The 20,524-nt window shown below is 39.7% G+C and overlaps 1 protein-coding gene across 3 annotated transcripts in view; it reads left to right on the forward strand.

Moving 5' to 3' along the window:
* Positions 1–20,524, forward strand: part of ENTPD1 (ectonucleoside triphosphate diphosphohydrolase 1) — a 129,415-nt gene that overhangs the window by 65,356 nt on the left and 43,535 nt on the right. For 2 of the 3 annotated variants that reach the window (XM_023740237.1, XM_023740241.1), the window contains exon 2: positions 10,002–10,129. The exons of the other annotated variant lie outside the window; for it this stretch is intronic. In XM_023740237.1, the coding sequence (XP_023596005.1) occupies positions 10,002–10,129 (128 nt within the window). The remainder of the gene's footprint in view (positions 1–10,001; positions 10,130–20,524) is intronic. 3 annotated transcript variants of the gene reach the window in all.

Below are 20,524 nucleotides of genomic sequence, written 5' to 3' on the forward strand. Positions count from 1 at the left end.
AGGAGTGTGGGTGAAGACATGGTGGGTGATGTGAGGAGAAGAGAGAAGGAAGGGGACTCCTTTGCTTTCTTATTTCCCACACAGGGTTTCTGTTGGCACTTGTTTTTTGCTGTCATTAACATTTTTAGTCAGGCACTACGGAGTCCAAAGTCCGTTCTAAGCCGCTAATCTGAGAAGAACTGTGAGGTGGGGAGCCCAGGCTCGCAGAATCTGATTTGCAGAAGAGCTTGTTCTGCACCCTCATCCCCACCCCCACTGCCTGGGTGTTGCTGGGTGTGCTCACCCAAAGCTGATTCTCTGAGGGGTCCACTTAGTACCTACCAGCCAGGCTACTTTTTTGAGATAAATAAACTCCTTTTCTAGTAAACTGAGAATAACTAGCTAATTAAAATTTCAGAGTAGAAAGAAAATACTGCATCATAAAATCCAATAACTTCCTCTGAGGTCTGTGGTTCAAGCGATCAGTGGAACAAGACATGTTATTTGGACAATTACCTCACTCCTCCGAACTCTTTGAGTCTGTCTTTCTACCTGTCTTTCAGCTCTCACCCCTACCTCACTCCTCCCCTGCCCTTTTATTCTCTGGCTCTGCCTTCTTGCCTGTGTCTTCCAACACTGTGTCCATCTTATTTTCCCCTCTCCTCTCCTTTGCCTTTTGCTCTTTAACTGGTTATCATTGAGGACTTGAAGTTCATTTTTAGCATTTGTATATATATTGAGTGATATTTGTATTGATTTCCTTGACTTACAAACACAGGCTGGAAAAAAAATCCACTAAATTAAACTGCTTTACCCTCATACTTGACTCTGGATTCATTAATTTGGGGAATATGGGAATGTGAAATAGAATAAAAACTTTCTATTTGAACAAACTTTCAACCAGTTATTTTGTATTGGGTTAACTGAGAATGAGTGAAGCTGAATAATTTTCTACATGTCTCCAATGCAGGGCGATGGTTGAGAGCATTGGAGTGGAGTTGAGTGCCTTGGTTCAAATCACTGCTATGCCATTTGTAAGATGTATGACCTTGGGCAAATCTCTTAACCTCCCTGAGAATCATAATCTCAGCCTTTTGCCACTTAGCTGTAAGCTTATGATTGCCAGGGAACAAAGACTCTGTGATATTAGGGACAACAGTTTAAACCCCCACCCTCTAACCAAATCCTCAAAGTCAGTCACTTATCATTTTTTAATGATGAGATTGGCTACCACATGTCCCAGGCACTGTGTTAAGCCTCAATTATGTGGTGTAGGGTAGGGTGCCTGGACTCTTCAGTGGTTAAGAAGCACTGAATTTCTGCTTATGGTGATGGCAAATTTGGCAATGGATATTGGTGATGGTTGCACAACATGATTAATGTAATTGGGGTCACTAAATCAGACACATGAAAAATGTTGAATTGGTAAGTGTTGAGGTATGTATGCATACATACATTTTTTCATATGTCTTTTATTAATGTATATATATTAAAAAAAAGGCTTGGACTCTGGATCCAGACTGCACATGATTACCAATTCTAACATTTACATCTGTGTAACTTTGGGCAAGTTATTTAACCTGTCTGTGTCTCAGTTTCCTCATCATCATGTAAAGTGAGGATAATGATAATAGTAGTACACCCACTCCTCACTTACCAATTTGGTTAGGTTCCAAACACCAGGTTGTTGTGTGAAAATCAGCATTATGCAAAAATGGAGGATGACTACATCATTACATACTGCCAGATTACATCATTACATAACTTACCATTTACATTATTACATAACTGCCAAACCACTGAGAATCATGGCCCAGCCAGCTGACCCATAACCTTAACTATCACAGCAAGCATTACTGTCACCTGCCACCTCAGCATTTGTTACTGCCAGACGTATGTCGTTAATGTGCTAAACAGACGGATAGTAGATTTTTACTGTTGTTGTAAATGTGAAATATCAGATACTGAGATAGTTGATAAGTGAGTTTGTTGTTGTTCAGTGCCATAGAGTCAGTTCTGACTCATAGCGACCCCATGTACAACAGAATGAAACACCACCTGATCCTGTGCCATCCTCACAATCGTTGTTATGCTTGAGCCCATTGTTGAAGCCACTGTGTCTGTCTGTCTCATTGAGGGTCTTCCTCTTATTCACTGATCCTCTACTTTACCAGGCATGATGTCTGTCTTAGTCATCTTGTGCTGCTCTAACAGAAATACCACAAGTGGATGGCTTTAACAAAGAGAAAGTTTATTCTCTCACAGTCTAGTAGGCTGGAAGTCCAAATTCAGGGTGTCAGCTCCAGGGGAAGGCTTTCTCTTCTCTCTTGGCTCTGGAGGAAGGTCCTCGTTGTCATCAGTCTTCCCCTGGACTAGTAGCTTCTCTGCGCAGGAACCTCAGGTCCAAAGGATGCGCTCTGCTCCTGGTGTTTCTTGGTGGTATGAGGTCCCCTATTCTCTGCTTCCCTTTCCTTTTATCACTTGTAAGGTAAAAAGTGGTGCAGGCCACACCCTAGGGAAACTCCGTTTACATTGGATGAGGGATGTGACCGGGGTAAGGGTGGTGTTACAATCCCACTCTAATCCTCTTTAACATAAAATTACAATCACAAAATGGAAGCCCACCATACAATTCTGGGAATCATGGCCCAGCCAAATTGATACACGCATTTTTTTGGGGGACATAATTCAAACCATGACAGATAATATCCACACACCTAAAAGGACGACCAGTTAACACAACTACTATTCAAATTTATGCACCAACCACTAAGGCCAAAGATGAAGAAATTGAATATTTTTACCAACTTCTGCAGTCTGAAATTGATCAAACGTGCAATCAGGATGCATTGATTATTACTGGTAATTGGAATGTGAAAGTTGGAAACAAAAAAGAAAGACTGGTAATTGGAAAATATGACCTTGGTGATAGAAATGATGCCTGAGATCACATGATAGAATTTTGCAAGACCAACAGCTTCTTTGTTGCAAATACCTTTTTCAACAACATGAACTGTGACTATATCCATGGACCTCACCAGATGGAATACACAGGAATCAAATCGACTACATCTGTCATCAGTCAGAACAAGGCCAGGGGCCGACTGTGGAACAGACCATCAATTACACATATGCAAGTTCAAGCTGAAGCTGAAGAAAATAAGAACAAATCTACGAGAGCCAAAGTATGACTTTGAGTATATCCCATCTGAATTTACAGACCATCTCAAGAATAGATTTGATGAATTAAAACACTAATGACCAAAGACCAGATGAGTTGTGGAATGACATCAAGAACATCATCACAATCGTTGTTATGCTTGAGCCCATTGTTGAAGCCACTGTGTCTGTCTGTCTCATTGATGATTCCGTCAATTCCTGGAGACTTGTTTTTCACCAGTGCTTTCAGTTCAACTTGGACCTCTTCCTTCAGTACTGTCGTTTCCTGATCATACACTACCTCCTGAAATAGTTAAACGTTGACCAGTTCATTTTGGCACAGTGACTGTATGTATTCCTTCCATCTTCTTTTGATGCTTCCTGCATCATTTAATATTTTCCCCGTAGAATCCTTCAGTATTGCAACTTGAGGCTTGAATTTTTTCTTCATTTCTTTCAGCTTAAGAAATGCTGAACATGTTCTTCCCTTTTGGTCTTCTATCTCCAAGTCTTTGCACTTGTCATTATAATGCTTTACTTTGTCTTCTCGAGCCGCCCTTTGAAATCTTTTGTTCAGCTCTTTTACTTCATCGTTTCTTCTGTTCACTTTTAGCTACTCGATATTCAAGAACAAGTTTCAGAGTCTCTTTTGACATCCATTTTGGTCTTTTCTTTCTTTCCTTTCTTTTTAATGACCTCTTGCTTTCTTCATGTGTAATGTCCCTGATGTCATTCCACAACTTCAGTTGTTACTGTTCAACATGTCAAATCTATTCTTGAGATGGTGTCTAAATTCAGGTGGGATATACTCAAGATTGTACTTTGACTCTTGTGGACTTGTTCTAATTTTCTTCTGCTTCAACTTCAGCTTGCATATGAGCAATTGATGGTCTCTTCTGCAGTCGGCCCCTAGCCTTGTTCTGACTAATGATATTGAGATTTTCCATTGTCTCTTTCCACATATGTAATCGATTTGATTCCTGTATATTCCATCCAGTGAGGTTCATGTGTATAGTTGCTGTTTATGTTCTTGAAAAAAGGTATTTGCAATGAAGAAATCATTGATCTTGCAAAAGTCTCTCATGTGATCTCCAGCATCGTTTCTGTCACCAAGGCCATATTTTCCAACTACCAATCCTTCTTTGTTTCCAACTTTTGCGTTCCAGCACCAGTAATTATCAATGCATCTTGATTGCATATTCAATCAATTTCAGACTGCAGAAGTTGGTAAAAATCTTCAATTTCTTCATCTTTGGCCTTAGTGGTTCATGTGTAAATTTGAATAATAGTCCTATTAACAGGTCTTCCTTGTAGGTGTATGGATATTGTCGTATCACTGACAGCATTGTACTTCAGGATAGATCGTGAAATGTTCTTTTTGACAATTAATGTGACACCATTCCTCTTCAATTTGTCATTCCTGGCATAGTAGTCCTTATGATTGTCCAATTAAAAATGGCCAATAGCAGCCTATTTTAGCTCACTAATGCCTAGGATATCTATCTTCAAGCATTCCATTTCATTTTTGAGAACTTCCAATTTTCCTAGATTCATATTTAGTACATTCTACGTTCTGATTATTAGTGGATATTTGCAGGTCTTCTCATTTTGATTTGTTCCACATCAGCAAATGAATCCTGAAACCTGTCCACCATGGGTGACCTTGCTGGTATTTGAAATACCACTGGCATAGCTTCCAGCATCACAGCAGCATGCAAGCCACCACAGTATGACAAACTGACAGACGAGTGGTGGGATAAGTGAGGAGTAGGTGTATATCTACCTCACAAGGAATCCTGGGTGGCACAAATGGTTAAGTGCTGGACTGTTCTTCTCTGCAACAAATGTGGTTGCCATGAGTCAGAATCAACTCTATACCAACTGTTTTTTTTTTTTTAAATCTACCTCACAGGATTATAGTGAGTATTAAATGAATGAATTGCTGCATTTAAAGTGCTAAGAACAGAACCTGGCACACAGTAAGAGCTATTTAAGTGTAGGCCGTTACGTTTTATGAGCTAATTGAATCTTACATAGCAACCCTATGCAGTAGGTACTGTCATGACTCCATCCTTCAGATGAGGAAATGGAGGCTTAGAGAGGTTAAGCAAAGATGAAATTATATGGACCGTGCTGTAGCTTGAACAACCTCCAGAAGCCTGTAGAATTTGGCTTTTTGCTGTTGGCTCTGTGACACTTCCTAATAATATTTTCTCAGGAAGACTGTCCTTATATGCTGAGCCACCAAAAAGACTAGAAGGTATGGAGAAGACTATCCCATGTGATAGCGCTTCCTCCTCCTAGATGGTCATCCTAGCCCTGGCCTCCTCACAAGCTCCACTCTGACAAAGCCAGGCTCTGTATGTACTTGGTTGTGTGGTTCTATAGCCTCCTGACCTCGTTGGGTGGCCTCAGCACCTCACTGCTACAAGAGGCAGGGCTGTCCTCTCCCGGAAGGCCCTGTCCTCACCAGGAGCTTTAACAGGGTTCTGCCGTTCCTAAGACTCTGAGCATAGATTATACAAATGACTCTAGAAGTAAGTCAAGGCCATATGAGCAGACACGCAGTTACCCCTCTGACCTTATCTCTTGCTACTCTCCCCCATCACTCTTCCAAACACACTGCCCTCCTGGCCAGACACCCTCTGCCTCAGGGCTTTTGCCTGGAATGCTCTTGCCACAAAAGTATGTATACTTTCTCCCTGCTTCCTTGACTCTGTTACTCAATATCACCTTCTCAGAGAGGCCTTCCCTAATGACCTCTGCTCTTCCTCTTTACCTTCCCTGCTTTTTTCCCCCTCCTTAACACATTTAATTATGTGATGCACTATAAATTTTACCTATTTATCTTGTTAACGTCTTTTCCTTCAAACTAGAATGTAAGCACATGAGGATGGGAATGCACAGCACTTCCCCAACAACTATAGAACTCCCAAGCTGAAAATCTCCAAACGGTCCAACTGTAGGCAATATCCATACGTATATAAGGTAGCACACAAAGAAAGGACTACTGGAATAATTGAGCTTTGGAGCACATGTAGGGGAGCATAGCTTCTTTCTGCACTTGATTTTGAAGGAGAAAAGGAAAAATACTTGGTGGAGAAAGAGGGGAATGGAATTCTAAGTGAAGGAATTCTCACATTAAAAAAAGTCAGAGAAACCAAAATTCATTCATTCATTCAGTTGGGGTTACAGCAGTGAATAAGCAAGAAATAAAAGTTCCTGCACTCAGGGAGCTTATATTCTGGTGGTGGTAATGCCAGACATTATGATTTTAGACACAAACAGATCTTGTTGGAGCGGTGAACAGGGAAAGGGCTTAAGATTCTAAAGGCCTAGCGTGGCTTCCATCTGGCAAGCAGTAGGAAGCTACCGTTGGTTCTTGATGAGAAAGAGCCTTCAGAATGTCAGTTTCTGATTTCTGCAGCTACGTGAAGGATGGAGTCTGACAGGGAAGGGAATTAGGAAGGGCTGTTGTAGAAGATACAATGTGAGGTGGGGTGATTAGAACAGGAGGGTGGATATCAACATAGGAGAAGGTGGGTCTAAGGGGCCTGGAATGAAGACACTGAGATAGGATCTAGAAAGCCCCTGACTGTGAGAACAGCCTAAATATGTGTTGCTAAGAACTCCATGATGGAGAGGAAGAAAGATGGCAGAAATGATGTGGAGACTTTGACTCTGGAAGTTGGGGGAATGGCAAGGCCAGATTAGGACCAGTCTCTTGAGCTTCAGGAAATCTGTCCCACTACTGGGCTGTGTATACGTATGAAAGACCACAGCATTTCACCAATGTTTACTTGCCAGTACTTGTCTTTGTTGGCTATTTTGTACTCTTAGTTCAGATGTGACTCATTAGAAACTGAAAATAATTTGAATTTAGTCAGTTGCACTGGATCCACAAAGCAAAACTTTGTTTTTGCTTGAAACCCACTACATCTACCAATGCTCCAAATCTGTTTACTAATGGAGTAAGATTTTAAAATCTTATATCATGAGGTAGAGATGCTGGGATTTCTCTGTACAGCAGGATTTTGACTAAGAACAAAATTAAATATTTTTCATCTTTAATAGGACAATAACTGTAGATGTACTGGTGGCTATTTCTGTAAGAAATATCACTACTACAACTAGTTTCTTTTTTTTCTTCTAACATAGATAATTGGCTTGAAATCAGTCTGTGTTTTCTCGCTGGATTTCCTTCAGTTTTATTTCTCTGACAAGTGAAGAATTTAAATATCTGATTCTCACACCTTAAACAGAGAGGACTTCTCACTTGTCACCATGAAAGGATAAAATGGGAGGGAAGTGGCAGTCTTGAATTTTCTACTATAGTTAGATAATTCAAATGAAAAAGAAAACCCACAACACTTTACCATTGGATATTTTACGTAATATTGTTTCTTGAAATGGTTTCTTGAAGTATCAGTTCACATAGTATGGTAGAAACCACATCTTTACCCATGCGGCAAATGAAGGCCTTCTCAGGGGGAAGACAGTCAACATGAATTTTCCATAATAGAAGTTGACTGTAGCCTTCACAGGGTCTGCATAAAATCCCTGGGGACCTGGAAAGAGTGGGCAGTTACTAAATGGTTTCCTTTTTATTAGCATGTCTCAGATAAGTTCACCTGGACTCCCAAGTCTAGCATCACTTCCAGAGAAGAGTCTGGCTTTGTGCATGTGATAAAGAGCTTTTAAAAACTACCTGCTATCTAGCATAGCCCATGGAACACCAAAAAACCTAACCAAACCAGTTGCTGTCGAGTCAGTTCCGACTCATGGCAACCCCACATGTATCAGAGTAGAACTGCACTTAATAGGATTTTCCATGACTGCGATCTTTCAGAAGTAGATGGATCATTTAATTATTCCTCTCTGGGTAAATCTGGTCGGTTACATGAAAAACAAACTTAGCTGTTGTTTTTTTGGTAATAAAGTTTTTGAAAATTGTATATGGAAAAACTTCAAACTTTCTCTCTGACCTAAGTTCTTTATTATATCTGTGATAAGAGATAAGAATATGATGAAAGACTTGAATATATTCTAATAATGTGAATATCATTGCAAAGGTTGGGCAAATGTAGAAAAGTGTATATCTAAGTGTTTAGTGATAATAACAATTTAGTAAATATTATCATCAGGAAAAGGAAGAAACAATTATAGTCACATCAAGCTGGTTCCCTCCTCATAGTTTTTGCAGTTGCTGTGTTCTCTTCCTGGAATGTTCTTTCTCCTTCTCCTAGCTAGTGTTTTCTTGTCATGCAAGTCTTAGCTCAAATGTCACCTCCTCAGAGAGGCTTTTCTGACCTTAATCTAATGAACTCCTCTCCCACCCTTTTGCAAGTCATTCTCTCACTTTCCTTGGTTTTAATTTCTTCTTAGTACTTAATCACGACCTGAATCCACTTATTTATGTATTTATTTTCTTATTTATCTGTCTCCCCAACCATATTGTAAGCTCCAGAGAGCAGAGACCTTGTCTGTCTTTTTTATTGTAGTAACTTGGATGCTAAGAAAAGAACCCGAATAGACTTGGGAGGAAGCTGAGATTGCAAAAGTGTCGAATATGTAAAAACAAAAGAATGAAAAAGGCAGACCTTTCTGAACAGGTTGAGGGAGTAAAGCATTAAAATTCCATTTTACTGTCATTATAGTAGAAACATTGCTGCAGTGTGCCATCCTTTGGTGTTGGATTTGTAATTGTTCATCTAAAACATAGATATGAGCTGTGTTTATCAATGTCAGCAACTTTGGGAGTTGAGGTGGAGAGTACTTAGGAGACTCTTTTCCAGATCCTAGAGCCGGCATCAGAGAGGGTATTTCTGCCACACCAGTTGTATCAGGGTATTTTTGTCTAAATAATTAAAATTCTTACTCCAACTGGCTCAAAACATAAGTCTTATGGGAGGTTGGGGCTCAGGGTTGGTTGATTTAGCAGCTCAAAATGCCACCAAGAACTCCATGTTTCTGTTCTGCCATCATTGGATGTCATCCCACTTGGGCAGGACAATGTCGGAGGAAGAAGAGAGAACAATTCCTTCCACTGTCCACAAAAATTACAGACAGTCATTTTGGTGTCACCCCCTCTAACAGTGTCACCCGGTGTGGTCTGCACTTCCTGTACCCTCGTAGTGATGCTACTGTCATTTTCTGTTCACCTCCACTAAACATTCTGTCTATATCTGATCAAAGTAAATTTTGCCTTTGATATGATAACTTTTGCCTATAACTTTGTACTTGGAGCTTTTATATGGCCCATGACGGGGTGAGACTAAGAACAGAACAGATACGATAATGTGAATGATGACCTAAAATGTTCAAAAGTCCCCAGCTTCTAGGCTATTCCCAATTCCTTACCATCAATGGGTGGTTGAAATGTAAGGGGTATACAAGTCAGGAAATGTCATAGAGTGGTGGGACTTTGATGTTCGATGGTTTATTCCTTATACTTTTTAAGATCTTAAATATTTCGTGGTAGAATTAAAAAATGAGGATGGATATCCTTGATGGTTATTTGTTATTTGCACCTTGATCGTCTTATATGACTTATTAAACACACTGCCAATGTGGGGCTCTTCCCACCCCTCATTCCATATCTGATCACTGTTCACTGATCACTAGTTCTGCCCCTTCTCCTTAGCACAGTCACTAACTCAGTCTTGGCCCTTATCACAATACAGACAAATACTTTTGTTCCCAAATTATTTCCCAATTACTTTGCATGTGCCTCAAGCATAAAGATGGGCTTTTACATATCTTTGATGTCTCCAGATAGACAAAACAGGACGAGAAAGAGAGGGAAGGAAAACAGATGTTTGTTGATTTCTTGTTGATATTTTCTCTTCTGTTTTTGGTCATAGATTCTAGAGTGAAGAGATTTTTATCCAAAAATGGCCTGGTCATTCTTGGGTTCACCTTTATCCTGTCTCTGATAGCTTTGCTCGCTGTGGGGCTGACCCAGAATAAAAATACGCCAGAAAATTTTAAGGTAACTCAAATCCTTGTGTGTGGAGGAGGGTTGTAGGGTGAAGAGGGGAAGGGGCTAGATAAATCAGAGCATCTGGTAGTACGGTAAAACCTACGAAAGTCACAACCTGTGTTTGGTGGAAACCTGTCAGAGAAGGAATACTCAAATACTATTTTCCACTGAAATGAATGATAGAACAGTGATAAGACTGCACCCTGTCACAGGTGGAAAACTTGCGAGACTCAGAAAAATAGGGCAGCCCCGTCGAGTTCTGGCTCTCACAGGTTTCCCTGTAGTTGAGGTTCTGGCAACCTAGAAGCAAGTCAATATCCATTGGATAAGTGGCGGGGAACGGGTGGGTAAAATGGAAATGCATGCTCACTCTGGAAGAGAGAATGCTTTATATCTATTACTGGTGGCAAGATAATTGCCTTTATGATTGTTACAGCAAACTTACTAAATTGATACTCTAACAGAGACAAATGCTTTATTCACCACATTGAGATCTGTGTTATACTTCACTGATACTCTATGTTCTAGTACTGTCTCTACTTCTTATTGTTTGACCATGGGTGAGTCATAACACTGCACTCTTTGTTCTTCTTACTCCCTCATTACCACTATTGTCAGTACAATAATATTTATTGGATGGCTGTGTAGAAAGCACTTTGGAAGTCAAGGATTGTAGAGAAAACTTGTTCCTTATCTCTAAAAATATTAAAGAAAGCAGCAAAATCAATTTAAAAAAGAACTCAGAGAACACGTACATATATCAAGTATGGTAATTTGAAATTCACTCACAAATGGACAGATTTCTTGGGAAATTTCCACATTTTTAAGAGCTAGTTAGGATCATTCAAAACCATTAGAGTCTTAACTCTGCTGTGAAAATTAATTGTGCTTCCTTTCCTAGTCATCAAAGCAAAATTTCAAAGATATAATAAGTACCTTGTAATATGGTCATTATTTTATTTAATCTGTTAATTAAAAAGCAGGAAGAAAATTTAAATTTATTGTAGATACATCATTTTTAACTTCAGTTGAAACCACAGTAAATAAATCTACAGAGGGCTCTGAGGATGCCAATCTGCCAATGAGCACGAATCTATATTGGGGTGGTGACATACCGGAAGCTATCTTAGCCACGAAGGCCCTGGAATACACGTGCACAAGTATCTTCTCTTGCATTTGAAGATGGTAAACTGTGAGCTTGGAAATATGGATGCTTATGCCATGCCACTGAAACCTTAGCCACCCACTCTAATTACTTGTTGTATAAGGCAGTGGCCTGGGTGTCACACTGGCTCATTTTGCCACACAAATCCAACCCAGTAGAGCTTTGCACAGCAGCCCCTTTGTCTGCACGGAGGGCTGATGCTATTTCATTGTCAATAGTCTCTTGCCTTTTAATGTTAAGAGTGATGTTAGTTTCCTTGGCAAAACTTCACTCATAGTTAAAGCCTCATGACATTCAGTTCTGCTGTTTGTTTACCAGCTCCAAAAGTCATGATTGCCTTCTTGATTTGACCTTTTTACATGTTCAGTAGTGCATCATTACAGAGAGGACTGCCCAGGAGGCAAAATCCGTGACTAGACTTGAGCTCTGTGTTCCCAATTAATACATGTGACCGTGGATGACCTTCCCTTATTCACAGTGGTCTTCTTTGAGTCTCTTGTGCTTCTGTGTTGTGTTGGCCTGGAAAAATGGAACAAGGTATTCGGCATTCTTTAAATGAAAGGTATGAGTATCTAAAGAACGCTCACAGGCATCTGAAAGAAATCTTTATGGTAATAGCACTGATTTATTTTACACAAAGATGGTTTAACATATGCAAACTAGCTATTTGTTAAGGTTATACACGAATTTTAATAAGATCCCTGGCATATATTGGGGCAAAAATGTTTCGGGAACTTGTCTTTTGGTGATGGCTTTAGGTCTGTGCTGTCCAGTTCAGTAGCCACTAGCCACATGTGGCTCTTTAAATATAAGTTAATTAAAATTAAAAATTTTGTCCTTCAGTTGCATTAGCCACTGTTCATGTGCTAGATAGTCACACGTGGCTAGTGGCTACTATATTAGATAACGCTGACATGGAACATTTCTGTCACTGCAGAAAGTTCTATCGGATAGTGCTGTCTTAGAGTATATGTTATATAATAATATCACTGAAATCATTCAAAATAAGTTTAAAGAATAAGGTATATGATGAAATGTTTTATAAAATCTAAAATAAGAAATGAAAAATGAGACTGTTTTGTGTGGCTTGTAAACTAGCTCCAGGATATGCCAAATATCATGAGCTAATAAAATGTTTGGAGTAGTTTGTTTGAATAAATATATTTTGTTCCCAAAATGAGCATCTTGAAGATAACATTTATTTGGATATTTGTACCTGGTACATTTGTTTAAGGAGCCTGGATGGAGCAAGCTGTTTGTGATCAGCTGCTAACCTAAAGGGTGGTGGTTCGAACCCACCCAGTGGCTCTTTGGAAGAAAGTCCTGCTTCAATAAAAATTACAGCCAAGAAAACCCTGCAGAACCCAGTCAAAAAATGGGCAAAGGACTTGAATAGACATTTCACCAAAGAGGACATTCATATGCCCACCAAATATGTGAAAAGATGCTCAACATCATTAGCCATTGGAGAGATGCAAATCCAAACCACAATGAGCTATCATTTCACTCCCATTAGGATAGCTAGGATAAAACAACAACAACAACAATGAAAACCAACAGAAAATAACAAATGCTGGTGAGGATGTGGGGCAATTAGAACCCTTATGCATTGCTGGTGGGAATGCAAAATGGTACAGCCATTGTAGAAAACAGTGTAGCAGTCCTCCAGCTTCTCTCTTAAAAAAAAAAAAAGAACTACCATATGACCGAGCAATTCCACTCCTAGGTATATATCCAAAAGACTTGAAAGCAGAGACTCAAATAGATACTTGTACATCAATGTTTGTTGCACCACTATTCACAATACCCAAAAGGCGGAAACAACCTAAATGCCAATCAACGAATGGATAAACAAAATGTGGTACATACATACAATGGAATACTACTCAGTAGGAGAAATGAAGTCTTGATACAGGCTACAGTATGGATGGAACTTGAAGACATTATGCTGAGTGAAATAAGTCAATCACTAAAGGACAAATATTGTATGACCTCACTTATATAAAAAGACAAAAACAGGCAAATGTGTAGAGACCAAAGTTTATTAGTAGTTACCAGGTGCGGGATAGAGGGGTGGGGTTCTTGCTTATAGAATGCTGAGTTTCGGTTTACAGTGGCAGAAAATTTGCATTGATTAAGGGTAGTGTTGCACAGCCGATTATTGTAAGTGCTGTCAATAAGTTGTAGACCTGTAAAAAGTTCAATTTGCAAAAGTTGTATGATATATATACAACAATGACACAATATATATTTGTGTATTTTAAATCTGTAACACATGGGGTTGCCATGAGTCGGGGGGCCAAAGTGATGGCAGCTAACAACAACATTTGTTTGCAAAACACATAATATCATTACATTACAGTCATACCTCATTCAGCATTCTTCATTTGTTCATAAATTTATGCACCAACAATTATTAACTGTCTGTGTCAGGCACTGCGCAACTGGGAAACCAATATAGATATGTTTGAACTTATTGTCTAGGGAAGGAAACACATTTTATAGATAATACAATTTACTAATTATAATTATGGTAAGTGCTACCAAATTCATGTAAAAGGGAGCCAGGGAAGTCTCTGAAAAAAATGTAATTTATAGTAAGATATGAGGTTGATTGGGAGTTAGCTGGGAAAGAAGTGGGTAACGAATACTCTGGGCAGAAGGAAATCAAGTGTAAGAGTCTAGAAACAGGAAGTTGGGGACACCTCCTAGAAACTGGAAAAGGCCACTGTGGTTGGAGAGTTTGAGTGGGCATGCCTTGGATAAGGAGGATAAAGATGATGAGGTAGGTGGTGCATGCAGGGCCCTGTAAGTCAGGTTGAGGGTTTTCGTATTTAAACTTAAGAGCAATGGGAAGCCAGTGACATGATCAAATTTGTGTTTTGAAAAGATCACTCTTTCTGCAATTAATTAGAGGATAAGAGGCTATTGCAATAGTTTGGAAGGGAGATTTTGAGTTCGATTTTTGAAGAACTGATTTGAAATGTTGGACATCCAAGGGGAAAATCAGCAAAGCATTTGGAATCAGATCTGGAGCTCACAAAAGAGAGCTCTAGACATGTGCTGTCCAATAGAAATATAATGCAAATCATATTTTAAATTTCCTAGTAGCCACATTTTTTTAAAAAGTAAAAGGAAACAGGTAAAATTAATTTTAGTAATATATTTTATATAACCCAGTATATCCAAAATAAAATCATTTCAACAAGTTATCCATATAAAGTTATTAAGGAGATATTTTACATTCTTTTTGTACCAAGTCTTCAAATTCTAGTGTGATTTTTACACTTACCAGCACATCTGAATTTGGACTAGAAAACTTTCAAGTGCTCAGTAGCCACATGTTGCTAGTGGCTACCCTATTGGACAGTGTAGATCTATACTGAATATATGTCTCTGACATTACTGATGTAGTGAAGCCTTAGAAATAATGAAATTGTCTAGGAGGTGGTATAAAGTGAGAAGAAAAGAGGGCCAAGGACTGAGTCCTGAAGAACTCTGTCATTTAAAGGTTGAATAGTAAAGAGATTCCTCCTAAAGCATATTAACTTTATATAGTGCTTTGCAGTTTATAAATAATTTACACTCATATTTCTATTTGTCCTCCCCTTGAGCACTATGAGGAATGAAAGGTTATCCTCATTTTATAATTAATGAAATGAGACTGGTAGAGGTTATCTTGCCCCAGGTGGAGGTGGAGCTAAGATTAGAACCCAGTTTTCTGGTGCAAAGATTAACGTTCTTTCCAATTGTCTTTGCAAGTTTCTTGAAAAAAACACATCCTAATAATAGGACTTGAAGCAGGATGTTTATTTTGGGAAATGATGCCTAGGAAACAGGGAAGGATGGAAAGCCAACCTAATTGGGCAATTGAGGCTTGATCCCACTAGGACCTTCTGAAGCACTGTGGAGAAGACACTTCAGAATTGTCTTCCTTGGGGGTTGGCCCAGTGGTTCTCATTCCCTATTGGTTAAGAGTTTTCCCATGAAGTGTTAACTCCCTGGCACTTTCATTGAGCATCTACTCTATTTTAGGCCCTGGGGATATAGCGGTAATAGTGGCAAGGCCCTTATGCTCATGCAGCTAATAGTCTAGTGGAGGAGATAATTGTTAATCAAATAATCACAAAATAAATGTTAAATTACAACCAGCACGGTATCTGACTTAGGTGGTTGCTCCAGAGAAGTTTGTTGACTCAATGAATAGAGTGAGCATTTTGAATAGATAAAACTGTTTCCTCACTGGATGTGAAGAATACAGGACAAACCCGAGTGCAGGGTTTGTCAGTGTGGGAGTCAGACCCCCTGCCTCAGAATCCTCAGTCAAGTGCTGGCTTCCCACTCCCACCCCTAGAACTCAGTTCAAACCTCCAGGGTGCAGGACCTGAGAATCTACCCCTATAAGAAACGTCCTGGGTATTTTCATGCCACTGAAGTCTGGGAACCACTGGCTTATAGATAGATACTCAATCACTACTTTAAAAAAAAACAGTGAACTGAAGAGTCATTAATTAGCTGTACCTAAAAATCTGCCCGGAAAGTACCTTTCTCCTGGTAGACCTAGATGGGGAAGTAGCTTTGAGGTCTGTTCAGTTCATCAGTTCTTAATAGCCTGCTTATCACTGAACACTGGCAGTTAGTGACTTGTCAAATATGCCTTTAGCATAGACATTCTATTTACTGGCACATACAGAGTCCCCACAAGGTCCTCCTGAAGACCCAGTGAAGGTCCTTTTTGAAGACCCAAACTACATGCCTTCATTAAAAGCTGCCACTTTCAACAGAATGCTGGCTCTGGGACTATGCTGCTTTGATTTCAATGCCAGCTTGGCTACTTTCTAGCTGTGAGACTTTGAGCAAGTAGATTCCCATGTCCCAGCTTTCTTATATGTAAAATGGAGATAGTAAGAGCACCTACTTGGGGGGGGGGGTGCTGGTGGTTGTGAGGAGTAAATGGAATAATACAAGAGACTCATTTATCTGAGTGCCCAGCAAATCAGAAGCCGTCAGTAGAGACCAGCAGTCACCACTGCTTGGAGGGAGGTGAGCACTATGGAAGGTCTTAGCTGTTAGCATGTAATGATCACTGAGCTGGCACTCAACTGCTGATTCCCATCATCTGCAAAGGGTAATGGACTTTCTCCGTGCATCTACTTTTTCCAAAATGACCTGAAGTGTTCTTATATAAGCATTTGTGATTATGCATTTTATGGAGAATTGGAAGGTTTTGTCTGATTTTCAACCTCAAATATTCCTGGAAAATATCCTGTATTATTTTTATTCCACTGGATTCAAATGTTGTCTGGTTTAAAAACAACAGCAACCACCACCACCATGTTTTGTATTAAAGGTCTAGTGATTCCAATTGAAGAAAAAAGAAAGAAAGAAAATTGTCTCTAATTATTTATAGGCCTCACCAGCATTTCTGTAGCTACCAGAGGCTTGATAATATTTATAGAGTACTAGAGTCACGTTCAAAAGGATAAGCTTTGGAGGTGGGGCCAAGATGGCAGAGGACTCAGATGCTTCCAGTGGTCCCTCTTCCAACAAAGAACCCCAAAAACAAGCGAATCAATTATATATGAAAATTTAGAAGCCCTGAACATCAAAGGCAAACCCGAGGAATTGGACTGAGTGGCAGGGGGAGGGAGAGATGGTTCAGAAGAAGTGAAGAGTTGCCAGACTTGATCTGGCAGAAACTGGCACCCTGCGGGCTGGATTGGCTGGTGTGCACGGTGAGGCGGGCAGTAGCATTCGGGATGTGTTTTACACATCAGGAGAGATCAAGCAGAGGAAAATCTACTCAGGCCTCCACAACCAGTGAAAAGCGGTGTTCAATCAGAAAAAGATAAGTACGTGCATCTAACCTACAGCGCAGATCAAAAAGCATCCTGTTTGGGAAGAATCTCTCTCCCATTTATCTGTTCCCTCCCTGATCTGCACCAGGTCTTAGGCCAGCTTCAGTAATTACTCTGTCCCCTGGGTGAGAAGTTAGACCCCTCATGCGCCCTGAGCCATTCTCCCAGACTTGGAAAGGGAACAAATTAACAAGCAGGAAAAAATAATCTGCCAGCTCCCCTAAGCCGGGAACTCAGGGCAGGCACAGGTCCCTAAGCACAGGCATAAAGGGTCCATGGATTTTGAATGCCTTTCACCCCTGCGTAGACCTCTGTGGGCCCATTTCAACAGCATAGACCCTCACTGTCATGGTACAACAGGGTATATGCCTGAAACCTAACTTCAACTGTAGTACCTATATGGCGGACTGGCAGGTTTGTGACGTTTGACACTGCCCCTTAAGCAAAGTCCTCACCTACCCACATCAGAGGCCTGAGGACTGGGGGCTCCACCCATGCCAGCTAGCCACCCGCGATGGGGGTCCAAGAATAAGTGATGTCTCCCAGTCCTTACAGCCAACAGCACTGGATGCCCACAGTCTGGCTGCAAAACCCACCCACCTATGCATTCTAGGGAACAGGAACACACTTTCCTCCCAGACACTCAGGACCAACTGTCAGCCCCCTGCCTGGCTCAGTGTGTGACCCCTTCTGCAGCCAGATATGACATTACATATGACTACTCTAGTCATCCCTGCCCACCAGGGCTGTAGGTGAGAGCCTGCACCACACACTTGGTGACCAACTACCTGGACACCTGAGCTGAATCCATACAAGAAAAGTAAATGGACTCCTGGGCTCACATACCTAGTAACAGACCTAACCACCTGGTGACAGGACGTTAGAGCTTCAAAGGCACCAATGATGAAACTAGATCACATAAGCAACCTATTTGGGCATATCAAAATAAAACAAAACAAGAAGCTAGGACACAGTAAGCAAACATAACATAAATAAATTTAATAACATTGATGGCTCAGAGACAACACTCAATATCAAATCACATAAAGAGGCAGACCATGATGGCTTCAGCAAGCTCCCAAAACAAAGAATCAAGAAATCTTCTGGAGGAAGAGAACTGCTTGGAATTACTGGAGGTAGAATACAAAAGATTAATATACAGAACTCTTCAAGAGATCAGGAAGGAGATCAGGCAAAACACAGAACAAGCCAAGGAACATACGGACAAAGCAATAGAGGAACTTAAGAAGATTAGAGAAGAGCATAATGACAAATTTAACAGGCTGCAAGAATCCATAGAGAGACAGCAAACAGATATCCAGAAGTTTAACAATAAAATTTCAAAATTAGACAACTCAATAGAAAGTCATAGGAGCAGAACTGAGGCAATGGAAGTCAGAATTAGTGAGATTGAAGATAAAGCACTTGACACCAACTAATTTGAGGAAAAATCAGGAAAAATAATTTAAAAAAATGAAGAAACCCTAAGAATTATGTCGGACTCTGTCAAGAGGAATAACTTATGCGTGATTGGAGTACCAGAATAGGGGGATAACAGAAAATACAGAGAATTGTTGAAGATTTGTTAGCAGAAAACATCTCTGATATCGTGAAAGATCAGAAGATATCTATCCAAGATGCTCAACGAAACCCACACAAAGTAGATCCCAAAAGAAAGTCATCAAGACATACTATAATCAAACTTGCCAAAACCATAGATAAAGAGAGAATTTTAAGAGCTGCTAGGGATAAATGAAAAGTCATCTACAAAGGAGAGTCAATAAGACCAAGCTTGGGCTACTCATCAGAAACCATGCAGGCAAGAAGGCAATAGGATGACATATATAAACCCTTGAAGGAAAAAAATTGCCAGCCAAGAATTATACATCCAGCAAAACTGTCTCTTAAATATTCTGGCAAATTAGGGCATTTCCAGATACACAGAAGTTTAGGGAATTTGCAAAAAACAAACCAAAATTACAAGAAATACTAAAGGGAGTTCTCCAGTTAGAAAATCAATAACATCAGATAACAACCCAAGACTAGATCACAGGACAGAGCAACCAGATATCAACCCCGATTGGGAAGTCACAAAAATACATCAAAGCTAAAACACTGAGAATAGGAAAACAGAGACATCAATATGTAAAAGATGACAACGTTAAAACAAAAAACAGGGACTAAAAAAATGTCGTCATAGATTTTTCATATGGAGAGGAAGTCAAGGCAATATAAAGAAATAAAAGACTTGTTTAAACTTAGAAAAATAGGGGTAAATATTAAGGTAACCACAAAGGAAACTAACAATCCTACACATCAAAATAAAAAACAAGAAGAACATAAAGACTCAGCAAATACAAAATCAACAACAATGAAAAAGATGAAAAGAAAATACATAAAGAAAAATGACTCAGCACAGGCAATTAAGTGGAACAAAAACTGTCAACAGCACACAAAAAATGACATCAAAATGACAGCGCTAAACGCATACCTATCAATAATTACGCTGAATGTAAATGGACTAAATACACCAATAAAGAGACAGAGAGGTGGCAGAATGGATTAAAAAACATGATCTGTCTGTATGCTGCCTACAAGAGACAGACTTTAGACTTACAGACACAAACAAACTAAAACTCAAAGGACGGAAGAAATATATCAAGCAAATAACAATGAAAAAAAGAGCAGGAGTGGCAATCTTAATCTCTGACAAAATAGATTTTAAAGTAAAATCTACCACAAAGGATAAGGAAGGACACAATATATTGATTAAAGGGTCAGTACACCAGGAGGACATAACCATAATAAGTATTTATGCACCCAATGATAGTGCTCCAGAATACATAAAGCAAACTCTAACAGCATTGAAAAGAGAGCTAGACAGCTCCATAACAATAGTAGGAAACTTCAACACACCACTTTTGGTGAAGGACAGAACATCCAGAAAGAAGCTCAATAAAGACACGGAAGATCTAAATGCCACAGTCAACCAACTTGATCTCATGGACATATACAGAACACTCCACTCAACAGCAGCCAAGTACACTTACTTTTCCAGTGCACATGGAACAGTCTCCAGAACAGACCACATATTAGGCCATAAAGCAAGCCTTAACAGAGTCCAAAGCATCAAAATATTACAAAGCATCTTTTCTGACCATAAAGCCATAAAAGTAGAAATTAATAACAGAAAAAGCAAGGAAAAAAACTCAAACACATGGAAACTGAACAACACCTTGCTCAAAAACTACTGGGTTACAGAAGAAATTAAGATTGGAATAAAGATATTCACAGAATCAAATGAGAATGAAAACACATCCTACCAGAACCTTTGGGACACAGCAAAAGCAGTGTTCAGAGGTCAATTTATAGCAATAAATG

Source organism: Trichechus manatus, unplaced genomic scaffold (genome assembly GCF_000243295.1).
Source record: "Trichechus manatus latirostris isolate Lorelei unplaced genomic scaffold, TriManLat1.0 scaffold00007, whole genome shotgun sequence".
Lineage (NCBI taxonomy): Eukaryota > Metazoa > Chordata > Mammalia > Sirenia > Trichechidae > Trichechus > Trichechus manatus.